The following is a 16966-nucleotide window of genomic DNA, read 5'->3' as shown; positions in this document are numbered from 1 at the left end:
CTAGGCCAGGGCTTCTATGCCTGTGAAGTAATCATCCAGAAAAGAAGCTAGGTGAGAGGATTATGAAGAGATCGTGATGAAATGGCCAAGAGAGCAAATGTGACCCTTGTTAGCAATGAGCAGCACCTGAGGAAGAAGAGGAAAGTTACTACTTTTTGCCACATCCTTGAGGTGGTCGTTGCTAGGTACTGTAACCATTTCTACTCTCAACACTTTAGCAAGGATGTTAATAAATACAAATGGTTCAGAAATAATGCCATCTGTGGAAAACCTCTCTCACAATGAGCACTTAAAGATCAACCTTGTTACCTCAAAGACAAGGCATAGGGGAGAGTAAATCTCTGCCTAAGACTACGTACATGGAGAGGAAAATCTACAGGCACTGGAGATTCTTCAGCAGGCTACAAACCTCTTGGACTCAAAAATGAGACAAACTGAAACAAGGAACACTAAACTGCCACAGTTGGAACAACTTCTCCAGCAAATCTGCCATTCCTGCAAGTCTTGCAATCAATAATGCTGTTATACAGAATAGCTCACTCAGAAATTAAATGCTAAATGAAGGACTCCATGGAATCCTATACCCTGTATTATCTAAGATAGTGTAGATGATCATGAGAGTCCCCTTGGGTCTTAAAAAATCTATGAGTGTAGTTAAGAGGACATGTACTTCTAGAGGCTAAGCATGAGGTCCTTAAAATTGTCAGGGATGTGTTTTCCCTCAAGGTTTTTCCTGAAGAAAGACTAAATTATTTCACCTAGAACTGGAAATTAAGCTGCAAAAGTGTCAAGTAACAAGCCCCCAAAAGATCAAATTTCCTCCTGATTTTCTGTTTTCCTTAACTCTAGGTGAAAATGTATACAGCCAATAGATGAACTTTGCTTTTTCAAGAAGGCTGAAAGGCTCCAGAGGCACACGGAAAGGAGGTCAGCACCCTCACAAGCAAATCTTATGAAAGGCAGATGCTGGCCACAGCCAGATTTACATGAGGGCTCTACAGAAATTGATTCTTCCAGGCTTTTCTGCTTTCAATAACCTATGTAGCCCTGTGACAGATGTGGTGTTGCACCACATTTCTGAGGGCTGGAATCTGGAGCAGTCTGTCCTGCTCTGTTCAGCCTCCTTCACTAACTAACTGGAGTTTGTCACTTTGACTGAATGTCAGGAGGTTTTTACAATGCGAGGCTCCAAAATCATGTCTTGTCTAGTCATTCTTGTTTCCTCAGCCAGCTTTCTCCATTCCTGCTGCTAGTCTTATAGCAGCATACAGAACATCAGCAATCCTCACAAAACTCATGCTCTAAGATTCGGTATTGCACATTTTCCAAGTGTATCATTTCAGATGGCAGTTTAAATCACTGGGAATAGAGCTGAGCTTCTTCATGAAATCATACTTGATTTGGTAAAGAGGAATTCCAGTAGAGTGAGGCTAGGATCACCTCTATGTCATTTACAGCAGAATTTCCATCTTCTGCACATCTTTGACAAGTGCCAGGACTTGATGACGAAGACCTTATTTTTCAGGTGGATCAATCCGCAGCTTCATCCTCTAGCTACCAATACCAAGAAGGTCTTCAGCTTGTATCTTTTAAGCACATTTTTGGTTTAGATGGGCAGAAAATATAGTGTGTTTATATGTATGAGCACTGCATAATTACTGAATAAACCTAACAGCAGTTTTTCACAGTACGCTGCCTTTGGGAAACAGTGACTTGATTTTCTTATGCTATCAGTCCTAGAAATCATTGTCCTCTCCCCCTCCCCGCAACAGGTATTTTTTTTGCATTCTTCTCTAACTCAATCTGCATTTAATTGGAACTTTTATCTCACTTTGCACTAATTCCTTACACATACAACTGATATCACCAGCTTTCCAAGTTCTCTCAGTGTTTTCCAGTTAGTCAGTAAAATGCTGTTGTTGAAACTAGCCTGGGAGGTGAATTCGTGGCAGAGAGGATACGACCAGTCTGTTTCAAATCCTGGACTTAGAGTTTTGAAAAACAAATTGTTAGGAAATTGTCAATTAATTCCTGTGCTTTGTTTTTTAATTTTATGATCTTAGAAGGAAATAGAGTTTAGTTTAAACTAAATTGCTGTTACTTTCCAACATACTTGAGTAAAGTCCCTGAGCTACAATAAAAATAATAAACATAAGCAGCTATTGCTAAACGAAAGTGAAGATTAAAGGTCGGATATCCTGACCTCTGCTTTGTGCTGACAAACTACACTGCCTGTGTTTTTTCGTTGTAGCCATCTATTACTCTGTAAAACCTAAGTAACTCTTTACTGTGTTGCAGTATCATTTTTTAGGACAGCCCAGTATATTTTTAGTGCAAAGAAAGATGCTGCCTTTGCCCAAGCCGGGTGATGCTGGGAAGCACGTTATCACATACAGAATGTTCATTAAAAGCGGATTAGGTGAAGATCTCATCAAACATACCGATTCCGCTTAAAATAAACGGCTTCTAAGCAGAGGAATTGTTAGAGGAATGGACGATCAGTACCGACTGGTTCGATCTGCATATTTTTGAGAGTATTATTGAGCTGGTGTGTGTGGAACTAGGCTCTTTACTTCAGCAGTTCTGCTTAGTTTACTCGAACAGAGGAGTAGCCATCCGTAAAAATGTTAGAGGTTATTTGATGATAAAATGTGGAGACTTAATAAAAAGATAACCCAGGCATGAAAAGTTAGAAGAACGCTGCTTAAAAATGAACTAATTAAAAAAAAATTTTAAATGAAATGCAGCTTTCACTGGTAGGTTCTAGATTTCTCTCCCCCAAACATTAGACGAAATTGCATTGTTTACAAAAATTTATTAATACAAACTTTACACACTTTAGATAACAGTTATCAAAGTCCTAGTTATAGATATCATGTGTGTAATAATACTTTAAGTTCTTTTTATATTCATTTGCACACAAAATAAGTTCTCCAAGACTAACATCTACCTACTATGACTGTATCTCAAATCTGCTCAAATTTTGGTAAGGCTGTTGGCGTTTCAAAAAAAAAAAAAAAAAAGACAAAAAACAAACCCAAAAACCATACAGAGGATAATAACCTAGGTGATAACTTCAAAATGCTTGCGAGTAGCCACTGAACTCTAACTGATAAGGTCATAAATAAAACGTCAAGAGAGCCCTATGTCATTATACCACAGCCGACACAAACACAGCCCATTGCCAAAGAACAGAAGTACGACTAAAACGCAAGCCGATGTGTTGCAGCATCGTAGGGCCACTAAATAGCCATCCGTGAACTCGTGGCAATTTACAAGGTGAAGAGAAGGCACGAAAGCTGCAAACTGCGCCCCGCGTCCCTCCGCCCCCGCAGCCCGCGCCGGCGGCAGGGCAGGCAGCGCGAGCTGCCCCGGCAGCCCGGGCGGGCACTGCCGGCGGCGCGGGCGGCCCGGCGGAGTGGTGCCGGCAGCGCGGGCAGCCCAGGCTGCCCGGCGGAGCGGAGCGGAGCAGAGCCGGCAGCGCCTGCCCGCTCCGCCGGGCTCTGCCCGCTCCTCCCGCTCCTCCTCCCCGGCGGCTATTCCCGGCCCGGGAAGGAGGTTTTTACCTGCCACTTTTTTTTTTTTTTTTTTTTAAGGTGGGGGGGGGGTGGTGGTGGTGTTGCTTTCCGACGTCTTGAATGCGGGGCTCGGTTTGTTTCTTTGGAAACACTCCTGTAAGGTTTGTGTGGTGAGCTGGAAGGAAGCAGGTACCTGCGTGTCCTCCTTCGCCACCTGCCCGGGCGGAGGGACGGGGCCAGCCCTCGGGCGGAAGGTAAGATAGGAGTCCGTACATAGAGAGATGAGGTGAAAATGGTTTATCTCGTTAGAAACCGGACCACAGGTGAACACTACACATTCTTTTATGACAAAAGTTTGTTTTATGAAATAAATTTTACTAAGCAATAAGCCAGAATGTAGAAAAATACATTTTACCTCCAAACTCAATAAACAAGGAACAAAAACTTTCGTAGTAGTGCATAATTCTTTAGTGGTAGCTACAACAGGGGTTCCTAAAGTCGTACAATAAGAGCTTGCATAAAACAGAACAAAGGAGTGAGAGAGCGTTCACAATCTTTTTTTTTTTTTTTTTCCCCCCCAAAAGAACACAACCCAAAAAGGTGACTCAGGTGGGTTAAACAGAGCTCGGAAAAGTGCGAAGAGAGGATGAGAGGCGGGAAGGTCTACAAGAAAAAAAAAAAAACAATCAAAGAAAAGAGCAACTCCGACCGAAAAAAGCAAAGGCGAGAACCCTGCTCATTACACATGATGAGAAGCATGGACAGCACTGGAGAGTAACACACTGTACTTTGCATCCAGGTCCAGTACCGAGCTGCCCGGGGCAGTTGGGTAGCGGATCGGAGGTGGGATCGTCTGTCTTCCCTCGACCCTGCCGCACCGGCTCCGGTACCGGCTCTGGCCGCCCCCGCTCACTTCCCCACTCTTCCCAAACGGGTCCTGTCTCCACTTTCGCTTTGTTCTGCAACTCTGCCCAGCCAGCCAGAAGAGCAGTGCACGGGGCTTAGTCCTTACTAAGCTTGCTGCTGGTTCTGGATTTAGGGGTTGGGGGTCGCGGTTTGGCTTTTTTTTGGTTTTGTTTTGATTTTTTGTTGTTGTTGTTATTTTCGTTTGGGGTTTTTTAACTATTTCTCCCTCCAACAGGCAACAGAGATGCACAATTTGGATCGAGCTGTTGTTTTCACATGAGAATTATCCTCTAAGCTCATTGTTTGAGGAGACACTAATACAGATACAACTGGAATCAAAGAAAGCAAGAGAAAAAAAATAATCGAAATCTAGAGGAAGGGGGATGCTGCCCCTTCAGAGAGGCTAGTGGCAAAGGAGCCTGCCTTGAGACTCACCGGGGGAAGAATCTGCTTCACCAATCCTCCCAAATCATTTTCCTCATAATCCCCTGGGAGCACGGCATCCTTCTCTATGTACAGTAGCAAATGGTGAAAATTAATGTCTTTGACCCTGTCGTGGATAAAAATACTATCCTTTTAATTTCCGTTACAAAAATAGGAGTAATATTCAAAACAATGATTGTCTTTTTTTTCTATTTATTTTATATAAAAACATAAACAGCTCAGGCAAATTCTTGTTCTTGTGCAGGCTTTATATGAAGAATTGTTCTTTAGTATTCGTAGTAGTCTTTATATATATATATTTATATATTATATATAACTTAATTATTGGTCCACAAAGTAGATCTGTGCGTTTCTCTAGTGCTTTGTACAAAAGAAAAACAATATTATTATCAAAATATTCATTTAATGGCTTTACTTCATACATAAATACATGTTTAGATAACACAGGAGCGGTGATTGTTCAGTCAGTTTGGAAATTACTTTTGTTTTTGTTTAGATTTTTTGTTGTTGTTGTCTCTCTCTCTCTCTCTCAGGACTTTGTATACACAGGAGTGGCTGGTTACTCATCGCTACAAATACGCTACTCGGCGTCCTTTGTTTTTAACTCTTTGTTTATACCTTTTCCCCAGGACGGCTGCTAAGTATTTCTTGACAGCCATTTGTTTCCGGTAGCGGCTGTAGCTGTCCGTGAAGATCCCGTCTATGTGCCGCTTGGTCAGCGGTTCCGACTCGTCCCCCAGGCCGCCGCTGGCACCGCTGCAAGCACCGAGAAGCACAGCTGCATCAGGGGGGGGGCCGCTCCGCCCCCTTCCGCACCCCTCCGCCCCCACCCCGGCTCCGCGCAGCCCCGCGGCTGCCGCTGTCCCCGGCGCAACACGTTGCGCGGAAGATGCGCGGGGAGACAAAGGCCGCGCCCACGCGGTGCGAGCAAGTGGCGGCGGCGGCGGCGGCGGCGGCGGCGGGAGAGACAATATCTCCCCTCCATGAATTATTCATTGCGGCAGGGAAAGCTGCTCTCCCCGGGGCTTTATTAACGTGTTACCTTCTGCCGAAGGGCGGCGGGTGGCAGCGGGCTCGCCCCTGCTCCGCCGCCGGCGGCGGGGGGGGAGCCCCGCCCGGCGCCTCGGGGTGCGCGGGGTTGCAGCCGAGCAAGCCCTCCTCCCACCCCCGCTTCAGCCGAGCCCTCGGTCATCGCTTCCGACAGACTGCTCCCCCCAGCAAACCGGGGAGGCTGCCCAACTACCTAGTTTTAAATCAGCCGATTGCACAAAATTAGAGACATATATACAAATATACATATACACACATATACATATACATATATATATGCCCGAGCGTCTTAAACCAAACGGACCTCCGTGAGCGCCGGCGCTGACGGCCGGGCTCACGCTGCGCCGGGAGCGAGCTGGGAGCCGCGGCCGGAGGCGGCTGAGGTTTGGGAAGCCGGACTCCCCCCGCCCCGCCGCCGGCACAACAAATTCCCAGCCCCGGCCGGGGCAGCTTTGTTCCCTCCAGCCGCGGCCTTTTAAGCGCCTCCGCTCCAGCAGCACCAACGCCCACCGCGGAAAAGAGCGAGCAGAAACCCTTACCCGACCCGCTTGGCCATCAGGGAGTGCAAATATTTCCTGGCGGATAACTGGCCCAGCAGTTTCCTGTAGGCTTTGTTGAAGATCCCATCGGCGTGCCTGGGCGGAGGAAAGAGCCCGCGGGTGAGCGGCGAGGCCCGGGAGCCGGCTGCGGCGGGGTGCGGCAGCCCGGGCGGCGGCGGTGGCCGTCCCTCCCCGCCGGCGAGCGGAGGGCGGCATCTCCCCGCGTCCCCCGGGACCCCTCTTCCCCACCCAGACCCCTCCCCGCCGCACTTGCTTGGCTCCGCGCTGGCTGGGCATTTCTGCTCCGTTTGCGGGAGCATCGCTAGCCCTCCCCGGCGCGGGCGGCTCCCCCGCTCCCTCCCCCGCGCTGCTGGAGGTAAGGCGGCTTTTCCCTTTCTTCTAGGCTTTGAACTGGGCACCGGGACCCGGGCAGCGTGGTCGTTTGTTTGGGTTCGGGTTTGGGGGTTTGGTTTTTTTTTTTTTTTTTTGGTTGCTGCTGCCTTCTTGGTTATTATTATTATTTTTTTCCCCCAATCGGCTCGGGCAGACCCGTTTTGCTTCCGGTCAAAATTCACGCCTGACACCCCGCGAGTTGCAGTCACCTCTTTTCCGGTGGGTAATACAAGGTGTACATCTCGCCGATCATGGAGGACGGATTCGCTATGCCGAGGGGCTCGTGGTCATAGGCGAAGTCCTGCAGGGTGTTTGCGTCCTCGTCGTAGACTTCATCCCCCAGCCTGGCAACGAGAGCAGCAAGGGGAAGGAGTCAGCCGGGCTCCGCGGGGCGCTCCGCTCCTCTCCCCGCCGCCGGCTCCCGGCTGCCTCGGTGACCACCGCCCGACGGAGCCGACCCGGGCGCCCCGGGAGCCCCGTCCGTCTGCCCCCATCCCCTCTCGGCGCCCGCCCGCTCCCCATCCCCGCCCTCCGCCTCCTCTGCGGGGCAGGACCACAGGGGGAGGGAACACACCACCCGCCGCCAGACGTGCTCCCAGAAAAGCCCCAGACACCCCCCCCCCGCCCCGGCCCAAGCAAGAGCCCCTCTCTGCCATAGCCACGGCTGGTGCCTCCCGAGCGGAGCGCACGCACGCACAGGCGTGCAGGCTGCCGCACACATACACACACGCGTTTGTGTGCCAGGGGCTGGGCGGGAGCCAAGCAGCCTCCCCGGCGGAGACGGGGCGGTGAGCGGCAGCCCCGCCGCCGGGGACGGGGGACGGGCCCCGCTCCTCCCCGCAGCGCCCGTCGGGCCGGGCCGGGGCTGGGCTGGGGCGGGGGGGGCTTCGCCTGTTGTTGTTTTTCGTTGAATGGTGCCTCAGCCCTTTGAGATCTCGCCAGTTTTGTTCCCCCCCCCCCCCTCCCCCCCCATCCCCACCCCCCCGCTCTCTGCCTCCCTCTCTGCAGTACGATGTAGGTCATTGTACGTTACAGGCAGCTATTTTTGTCTGTGAGCTTTAGCGGAGGTATTAATAATAGATGCCGCTAAAGTGTTTCACTCCTGCTAATTCAGGCGCTTGAATGAAGAGAGCCAGCTTGCTGCCGGCTAATGGCCCCGCAGGCCACCGACCCCGCTGCCCCGCAGCCCCGCTGCCCGGGGCGGGGAAAAGGGCTCTCTGAGCCAGCCCCGACGGGCTCCCGGTTCGTGCAAGGACACCTCGGAGCCCCAAAAAGGACACCTTCCTCGGACAGCCTTGCGCGCCCGGCATCGCCCCCCCGCTCACAGCTGAGCCGCACGGCGGTGACCCCGCAGGGCACCCCGGAATAGAGCCGAGCGCCGGTGGGGCAGGACAACAGCACCGAGCCCAAAACTCCCCCCAAGCCAAGCAACACCGGTCACCCAAGGAGCGTGGAACAAGCGGCCGTCCCTGACCAGGTACCCTGCGCCCCCAGCCACGGCCCAGCATGGGAAACTCGCTTGTGCCAACGCCCCTGGGGGTCCCCCAGTCCTGCCCCAAACACAGCGGGGTCCAAATGCCCCCGGCTCGCAGGTGGAAAGGGACAGCATGGGCAACAGCCTGCAGTGGAGCCCAGCAAGACAACTCCGATCAGACCCAGAAAACCAAACCACCTTGTGCCAGCCGCTCTCCCCCTTGAGAAGGGAGGTGGTATACAGACAGGTAAACAGGGGATGACACTGAATCCCCGCCAACTCCAATGCTGCTACACGAACCGTGACAGCTCTCACATGCTTGCAGCCAACGGCGCCCCAGCCCCGCTACCCCCAGGTCCGGACAGGCGATGCTCGCCGTTCACCCTGGGCGAGCTGCGGGCAACTGAAAGCGGCCGGGGCCCGCGCAGGACATGGGGCAGGAGGGGTGGGGGGAGCTTCTGGGCCATCGAGATGCGGCCGGGACCTCGGCCCCCTCCCGCAGCAGAGCAGGTCTCCCCCCTCCCCGGGGACAGGAGGCTGCATGTTAACCGCGCCGGGATCCCGGGGAGCGGCCCTGGGGGAAGCCAGTGCTGCAGCAGGGGGGGACCCCCCTCCCTGCCTGACCATCCCGGCGGCTCCCATCCCGAGGCGGAGAGGGTGGGCACACAGCCGAAGTGCAGGGGGGGGTTCGTTTGATGACTCCCCCCCACGTCCCCTTCCACCTTCCTCCCTGGTAAGATTCCCCTGCCCTTAGCAGATCCGAGGCAGTGGGGGCCTGAAGGAGTCCCGGCGGAGCCCCCGATCGGGGGACGGACCTACCTGAGCGCCGGGTACTGAAGTCCGGCCGCAGGTGAGCAGTAGACGCTGCAGTGCATTATTATGCCATAGATCAGGAGTGCTAGGATCGCTTTGCTACACATTGCCACTCTGTGCGGGAGGGAAAGGAAAACTGCTGTCAAAAAAAAAAAAAAAAAAAAGAAAAAAACCCCAAAATCAAAAAACGACCCCACGACCCACCAAGCCCCCTGCCGATCCTGCGGGGGAGGGAGGCAGCGCGGCCCCTGGGGGCGAGCGCCCTGGGCAGCCGGGTGCCGGCGCGGAGAGGCGCGGAGCGGTGCCCGGTGCAGAGCGCTGCCGCCGCCGCCCTCCAGCCCGCCGGCCCCGGGAGCGCTGCGGAAAGGCCCGGCGAGCCGCCTCGTGTCCTTACCATTAAACTCTAAACACCCGGCACTAAGAGCGTTTGGCTGCGAAACTGAAAGGGCAGGTCTTAAAAAAAAAAAAAAAAGAGGAACTAAAAAAAAAGACCCAAAATGGGAGGAAGGAGGGAATCGAGCTGTCTCCCAAGTTGCGGCCGAAAGGAGTTAAAACGCTCGTGGCATCGCCTCTCCGATGGGCAAAGGACCCGCGGGATGAAGAAGACGCAAAAGCAGCAGTTAGTTGTTTGCTGGTTTTAGGGTAATCCGCTCCAAAAAGAAAAAGAGAGGAGGGAAGGAAAAAAAAAGAAAAATATAAAGGAAAAAAAGTTTGTAGGTAGCAGCACAGATCTGGAGTGGAGTCTGCAAGGGAAAGGAGAAAGAGGGATGGAGCGCGCGATGTCGCCGGAGAAGGGAGCGCAAGGGGAAGGGGGAAGAGAGCGAGCGAGCCCGGCAGGGAGCGGAGGCGGGGAGCCTCGGGCTGGCTGCGTGCGATGTTGTCTTCCCCAGATCTCTCCCCTCACTGAGCGCCTTCAGCCTTCTCCTCTTCTTCTCTTCCCGCTCGGTGTCTCCAAACTTAACAGCCTTTCGCAGCCTTCCGTCTGATACGCAATTAGCAACAAAATCTTTGCAAACACCCCGCTTCAGCAAGAGCCCTCTTCGTAAACATTTGCCAGCTTGTTACCTTAGAAGACGGGCAATATTGTTTGTTGCTCCCGTGATGGTGTCCGGATTTTTATTCATGAATCAAATACCTTTTTTTTTCCCCCAGTCACGTAATAATCGGGTATCAGAAAAGACGTCACCACCCCAATTCCTCAAGGAACATAGTTCTGTGTCGTCCTCAAAGATGAGCTTATCAGGAGTCATAAAGCTTCTCATAAACACCAACTCACACTTCCCCCCCACAAAAAAGGAAAAAAAAAAAAAAAACCAAACCCAAAACCAACAAGCAAACAGCAACACACAGAAAGCCCCACAACCTATCCCACAAACCTAAAAGGATGCTCCCCACGGTCAAGTTTTGCCTGTCGTGGGAAGGGACTGGGAGGAGGAGGAGGGCGGCTTGGGGCGGGGTGGGGGTCCCCGTACTTGGCGGGCTCCCTCGCGGCTTTGCTCCGCGTCTCTCCGCGGGGCCACCTCACCCCGCGCCGGCGCCGGAGTCCGCCGCTGGGCGCGGGCCCCCGCGGAGCCGCCCAGGGCTGAGTGCGCAGGCGGAGCAGCCTTGGCACGGAACCCCCACTTCCACGGAGATTTGGGGATAGGAGTGCCCTTTTTTTTTTTCTTAGCCGCCCCCTTCTTTTCTTTTTCTCTTTATCTTTTTTCTTTTACTTTTTCTTTTTCAAGAATTGTTAGTATCGTTCTCCTTATGCATGCCCCCCCCGCCCCGGGGGACACCAGCAGCGCCGCAACAGCTCCGCGTGTGCCGCAGCCGCGGAGTGGGGGGGACGGTCCCTACTGTACCCCCGCGGGGAGGGTCCCACGCGCGGCCGCTGCGACCCAGGGGTGCTGGGGGCGACTTCCCCCCCCCCGCGTTGGCCCGTCCCTCTCCCCTCCCTGCCTAGTGCAGGGACAGATGTGCGACTCGCAGCGCTTGGCAGAGCGGGAGGGAAGAGGATCGCCATCAGAAAAACAAAGGGAAAAAGGAAAAAAAAAGTTGATTTGCCAGAGGAACTGGGAGGGAAATCCCTTCTCTGGGGACTTCCCCGCCGCCGGGATTATTTTACCCCAAGTAATGCGACAGGCGGCGAGCGCCGGGCGCGGAGCACCGGCGGGCTCCCAGCCGCTGCGCCTGGGCTCGTCTCCGCGCTCTCGTCCCTCAGCGGCCGAAAATCAGCCCTTCATTTCCGAGAATTACTCAAAGAAATACAGGCTGCAGGAGCCATTACCGCACATTTTAATTATTAGGATCATAAGCAGAGAGTTCAGGAAGCAGCAATAATATAGTTCTCCTGTTTCCTATTTGAATGGGTTTGGTGTAACACGCTTAGATGAGTTATTTGAGCCCAAATCGATTTCTCGAAAACAACAACAAAAAACACACCACACAATTACATTCCTATTATGGTCATTTAAGGTTTCAATATTTTCCGGAGAGAAAGGAAATTCAACGTGAATGAATTATTCCCGTACGAACGGCCACCGACGCGGGAAGACAGGACTCGGGATGCAGCAGGACGCTAGCTATCCCAGTCGTCGTCCCGTACCGGGCGTGTAGGACCGGGAAGGGTTCCCCAAGGACGGACACGATGGGCTTCCCCGCCGGCGGCCGCCGGCGCAGCTCCCGGACGCGGAGCGCGGGGAGCGGCGGGAGCTGCGCCAGCGCGGAGCGTCTCCGTGAGCGGACGGCGCCACCGCGCGGACAGCAGCGCGCCTGCGGCCGCCGCCGCGGAGCCACCCTGGAGCGGTGGGTGTCCGTGTGTGCCCAGTCCTCTCGGCTGGGGTGGGCTGGGGAGAACCCCCGCGGTCCTTGCTCCCGGTCCCGGCTGTGAAGGTGGCTTGCCGGGAAGGGTTTGTCCTCTGCCTTCCCTCGCTGCCAGCATCGGGCTTTGGGAGCTGTTGGGTTGTGGGGTTTTGGGTTTGGGGTTTTTTTTTGTTGTTGTTTCCTTTGAAATGACTCTGTGATAGTAGGTGTAAATACGGGCTTTTCTAGTAACTTCGGTTCGCAGGCTTGAACCACACAGCCTAAAGAAGTAAATATTCTGTCTTTCCAGAGAGACCAGAATCGCGGGCAATACGTTTTAAAGCTGTGGCTGGTTTTGCTTTAGAAAAGCCACTTTCAGCTACTTTTTATTTACACTGCCTCGTTTCCTCTCCTCCCTCCGCACTTCCCCAGATCCTTACAGAAAGAACCAGGATGCCTGAAATACTGGGCATCAGCAGCACAGAGACACAGATTCCCGTAAAACAGACCTGAAGCTCCAGACGCCATGTAGGGGCCCGGTGCCACCGCGGTGGTACTGAGCATACAGGCGTGATGTCAGGATGGTTTGCAAAAAATACAATTTCTAAGCTCTCATTTGGGATGAGTGAGTAACTCACACATGATTCATGCCAGTAAAAGTCTCATAGCATCTTAGTCTACTTCATGGGTGTGCATGTGCAACATGAATATGCATATGACATGATTGCGGTTTAGGCTGAATAAGTAAAGGTTTAAATCTGGTCTCCACGTGTAAGTAAATTTCCAGGTAACTCTGTCATGTCAAGGCTGAGAGGATTTAAGGTTTATAATACTTGCCTCTAAGGCAAACTCCTAAGACAGCCTCTGAAGAAAAGTAGGTTTTTTAACTGGCAGAATTTCCTTCATCTGTCTCCTACCAGCTTAAATTAGACCTTTTAATTTACCTGACTATGCTATTTTAAATATCTATTTTATTAACTAGAGCATTATAATTCTATAGATATTTCTAGGGGAGCTTACATCCTCTAAGCCTTGTTAAGCCTGACTGGGACTGGCTGCTTTAAAACCTACTGCCATAAGTTTAATTCAAAGGAACATATTTCATCATGTACCATGATGGGTATCTTTTCCACCGCCCAGAAAACCCCGGTTTTGCATATTTATGCATATTTTATAAAAAAAATGCGATAATCTATCAAACAGTCAGGAACTGTACTGGTCCATAAAGCCAGATGATACCTCATGCACACTTGTCGGATATCCAGCCACCATATTCATATTTTTTCACTATGTCCCACCTTAGCTGCATATTTTAAAAGGAACCTGGAAGATTGATGGACCTGAAATATGTAATTTTATCATGAAAGCGCACATGTTTTTCTGCCTATATAGAAAAGGATGAATACTCCTTTCTGAAAAGCAAACAATCCTGCCAGCCCAGCTGTCTCTCTCTCAGACACACACTATGGGTTTATCATTATCTCTCCCCAGGCCTCCTTTCTTACTGGGATGGCTTGGGGAACCCATTGCAGACCAGTCTGCCCATGAGTACATGTCTGCATTAGCTCTGTGAACGTAACACTATCCCTCATCTTTCCTTGACTTTCCAGCCTCCTCCTCCCCGAGAGCTAGCTCCCTAGGAAGGATGGACTTGTCAGAGGGGAGATTAACACATCCATGTAGCAGTGGTCATCTGATAATGGCTAATTAAGGATCGCCTGGCAGAAGAACAGAAGTTATTAAAGCTCAAGCAGGGGAAGCCAGGGCTTGGCGGACATTTCAGCACTTCCAGCTGAGACATGGCACCTGCAGCAGAGGCGGGAAAGCCCCGCTTTCCTCATGGAAGCTAGATCTCAATCAACTCAAGGACAGAGCTGAAGTTCTTCATTCACAGAGTTTTTCTTTTACTAAACCATCCCCTCTTGTGCTTTCCTTAAGTAAAAGCAGTGAAATGTTTAGGCACACTGTGGAAAACATACACATCTGTGTGCTTTCTCATGTCTGTCGCAGACTGAAGGAGCAGAGCTGTAATCCAGACATCTTGCTCACCCAGGGATGTTCTGGGCAGGAGATACAAACTACGGAAAAAATAGAGAGCAACAACCAGGGACAGTGCTAGGAGTGCAACTCTCTCAAGACATGAGAGAGGCAAGCCATGCCTGGTGGCTGGGACCCTTGCCAGCCTCTTCCCAGGTGACCACCAAGCAGTAGCAAAGTCTTTGTGAGGATTTTCCAGATAATTCCTTGCCACCTTTTATCACCTTAATTATATTTCCAAGCAAAGAGTTAAACAATATTCTTAAGTATATGCACTCTGAGGAAAAGGGCTGGGGTTTTTTTTCTTTTATTTTCTAAAGTGAGGAGGCAGGACAAGATTTTCCCAGGGCAGCAGCATGGGAGAACTAGGAGTGCAGCTCCTGCCCCTTCTTAGAGCTCATGGTGAGAGACAAGGCCAGTGGGTTGCCAGTGTCTTGTGGGATTGCCCACAAAGCAGCTCAGTGTTTGATCTTACGTGGTGGGTGTCCTCCTCCCCCTTTTCAGTAAATGAAGTCAGATGACTACGACAACACAGAGGCAAAGGAAAAGTCATTCCCATCCAAACACAAAGGCAAGAAAAGCACTTTCTAGATGAATGAAAGACCAAACGGTGGACTCGGTTCCTCAAGGAGGTACCTCTGCCCTATGCATGTGATAGATAATTTCCTTGGATCATCAGCATACACACTTATAATCTCCCATCTTTCACCCAAGTAAATTCATATTCTACAAAAGAAGAAAAAAATTTTCCTTGATGCTCTCTGACAATGGTTCTTTGATCAATCATTTTTATATGAAAAGTAGAGAAATAAATTATGAAAGGCAAACAAGAACAACAAAAAAATTACCTTTTGAAGCTTTAATATTCCAAAGGCCTACTCTACACTAAAGCCAGCAACCTAAAAAATGCCACTAAAGATCTTGCTAGTCCGCAGGGCAGAATAAAAGCCTTTAGCACTGGCAGCAGGTCTAGGTCTATTCTGACTCTCATTCCCATTTGGTCCGGTATTCAGGGGAGGGTAAATCCTTAAGCAGGTTGAATATACAAAGTTACACAGAATGCTGCCAAGCTACAATAATTTTTACTGGACAAATAATGGCCACAATATCTTTGTGTTCCAGATTGCTTTAGATGCAGCTGTAACCCAGTGTGAACAGCAAGTACTGGTTTTGTACACAAATATGACAGAATTTTGGGTACACTTTTAGAAACAGTGGGACTGCCATGTGCCTGTGTCCAGAAACTAAAATCCATCTGTAGTTCTGAGGTATTGCTAATGGCATAGCTAAAGTTATTCATAGTTTAGATTTACCAGAAATAGTTGGAACAAATTAATAATGAATTAGAACATTTCTTATCATTGCAGGAGCGAGAGGGAATAAATAGAATCATCTATATTTTCTTATTACAAAACAGTGTGCAGCCTATTACCAAACACTAATTTGGTGTTGCTTGTGCTGGAAAACTGTTGAAGGGTCCCTGGCTTCTAACAGTGCGGCTTAATTCAGTCTGACGGGAGCAAGGCTGCACAGAAGCAGTCCAGGGCGGGCAGGTGAGGACTGTCCCAACAGGGGTGAATCCCAGCCTGACAGAGCCGGGCGCTGCTCAATAATTCCAATTAACCACGCTAAAGACAGCTGAGACGGGTCACGCAGAGCCCAGTAAATAGCAAACAGAACCGCATATTGTGGTGAGAGAATAACAAAGTCTGTCCCATTAAGGAAAAGAGAAAAGACATTTGGGTGGGCGTAGAAGCCTGTTCTCAGTGGCTCGTGCACCCTGCAGTGCAGCATCTACCTCGTGGGGCTGCAGTCCGTGCTGGCCACAGCCAAAATTGTCCTGAGTGTGGAAGCCCTTCATGCCACTTAGCTCCCCATCTCATGTGTAGTGAGCAACAGGGAGAGCTCCCGCATCCCTTTGCAGCACAGGAGGGCCCCTGCTTGGCTAGATATGTAGCTCCAGAAAGACAAAGGGTGTGGAGTGAGACCAGGTAGCTGGGTTTGTTGGCCTCTGTGCCAGGAGTTGACTGGACAGCAGACACTAGGGCCATGAGCCAGACACCGGGGACGGGAGCCAGCACGTGGTTTTTGGTGGCTCTCATAATTGGGCTCGCGGAAAGCACTGGGACATTTGCATGGCAGCTGTCCCCAGCAAGGCCATGGGTTGGATTTCTCTATCAGCAGCCCGCACCGACAGCCACTTCTCTGGCTGTGTGAGACCAGGGGCTATTTTAGCACCCGATTGCTTTTAAATGCCAGTTTCTGGGCTTCCCGGGCTCTGAAACATGCCACAATCAAACAGCATGAAATGAATATCTTACTGCAGACATGACACACTGGGGGATGTTTAAGGTCCAAAGCCTGTAATTATAAGGCAGCGTCACTGTTTTTAAACATTTTTTTATTCATTTAATTTCAATAAAGTACTTGGGTCTACTTAGCCTAAAGGGAAATGGGTGATTCTTAGTTTTTATATTTAGAGATAGCACACAGAATTTCTTGTGTGTGGCCTTATGGCCTGATCCATCTCTATCCTCTAATAAAATGTATTTCTGTAACAGCTGAGGCAATTAATCACTTAAGCAGAATTGGATTACAATCTCCATTACTTGAAAATCTTTAAAGTCAGGCTTCCTGTCTTTCTAAAAGATTCCAAGCTATTGAGCCATTCTTTGCCCTGCTTTATGCAAAGGTCAGACTGGATGTTTGTAATGGTCTCTTGTAATGTCAAGAACTGGTCTCTGACCCTTGTAATGCCACAGGAAAGACTCTCACTGATTTCAGACAGAACTGCACTAGATTTATTGACCTTTCTCATTAGGAATGAAGATTGTCTGCAGAAACTCCTATGTGATCTCATAACTCCAGGTACGTGCCTATTGAGCTCATTATGTAAATACTGCTGCTTTTGGTCCTTTTTGAATTTCATAGATGTTTACAGAGCTCAACATAAGCAGAAGTTGCTAGGACATTGCAAGACTGAACCTCCACTTTTGACTCCCAAATCT

The 16966-nt window shown here is 50.6% G+C and overlaps 1 protein-coding gene across 10 annotated transcripts; it reads right to left on the bottom strand.

Moving 5' to 3' along the window:
- Positions 1-2795: 2795 nt before the first annotated feature.
- ADCYAP1 (adenylate cyclase activating polypeptide 1) lies at positions 2796-10791 on the bottom strand. Of its 10 annotated transcripts, none has more exons than XM_030012662.2 (7): positions 10514-10791; positions 9144-9251; positions 7060-7194; positions 6458-6553; positions 5487-5624; positions 4860-4974; positions 2796-4181 (listed from the first exon to the last, which is right to left on the bottom strand). In XM_030012662.2, exons 2-7 carry the CDS (start codon positions 9242-9244, stop codon positions 4011-4013), a joined length of 756 nt encoding a protein of 251 aa, XP_029868522.1. In that variant the 5' UTR covers positions 9245-9251; positions 10514-10791; the 3' UTR covers positions 2796-4010. The 10 variants fall into 10 exon arrangements, with proteins under 10 accessions (XP_029868522.1, XP_029868512.1, XP_029868511.1 ...); XM_030012652.2 differs by lacking the exon at positions 10514-10791 and adding an exon at positions 10203-10403 and having other exon boundaries at positions 2796-3732; XM_030012651.2 differs by lacking the exon at positions 10514-10791 and adding an exon at positions 10203-10398.
- Between the last annotated feature and the right edge of the window lie 6175 nt (positions 10792-16966).

The sequence above is a fragment of the Aquila chrysaetos genome, chromosome 4 (genome assembly GCF_900496995.4).
Source record: "Aquila chrysaetos chrysaetos chromosome 4, bAquChr1.4, whole genome shotgun sequence".
Lineage (NCBI taxonomy): Eukaryota > Metazoa > Chordata > Aves > Accipitriformes > Accipitridae > Aquila > Aquila chrysaetos.
The sequence above is the reverse complement of the archived record's forward strand: the minus strand, read 5'-3'. Positions and strand labels throughout refer to the sequence as shown.

What these genes read in the sequence shown, in the direction of transcription:
- ADCYAP1 (XM_030012651.2), bottom strand. Translation starts at nt 10,261, where the DNA reads ATGAATAAAAATCCGGACACCATCACGGGAGCAACAAACAATATTGCC. An exon ending in CTGATGGCCAAGCGGGTCGG is followed by an intron (nt 5,625 to 6,457) that starts GTAAGGGTTTCT and finishes CGGTGCTTGCAG; the next exon opens with CGGTGCCAGCGGCGGCCTGG. An exon ending in TGAAGCAGATTCTTCCCCCG is followed by an intron (nt 4,182 to 4,859) that starts GTGAGTCTCAAG and finishes TTTTTCTTGTAG; the next exon opens with ACCTTCCCGCCTCTCATCCT.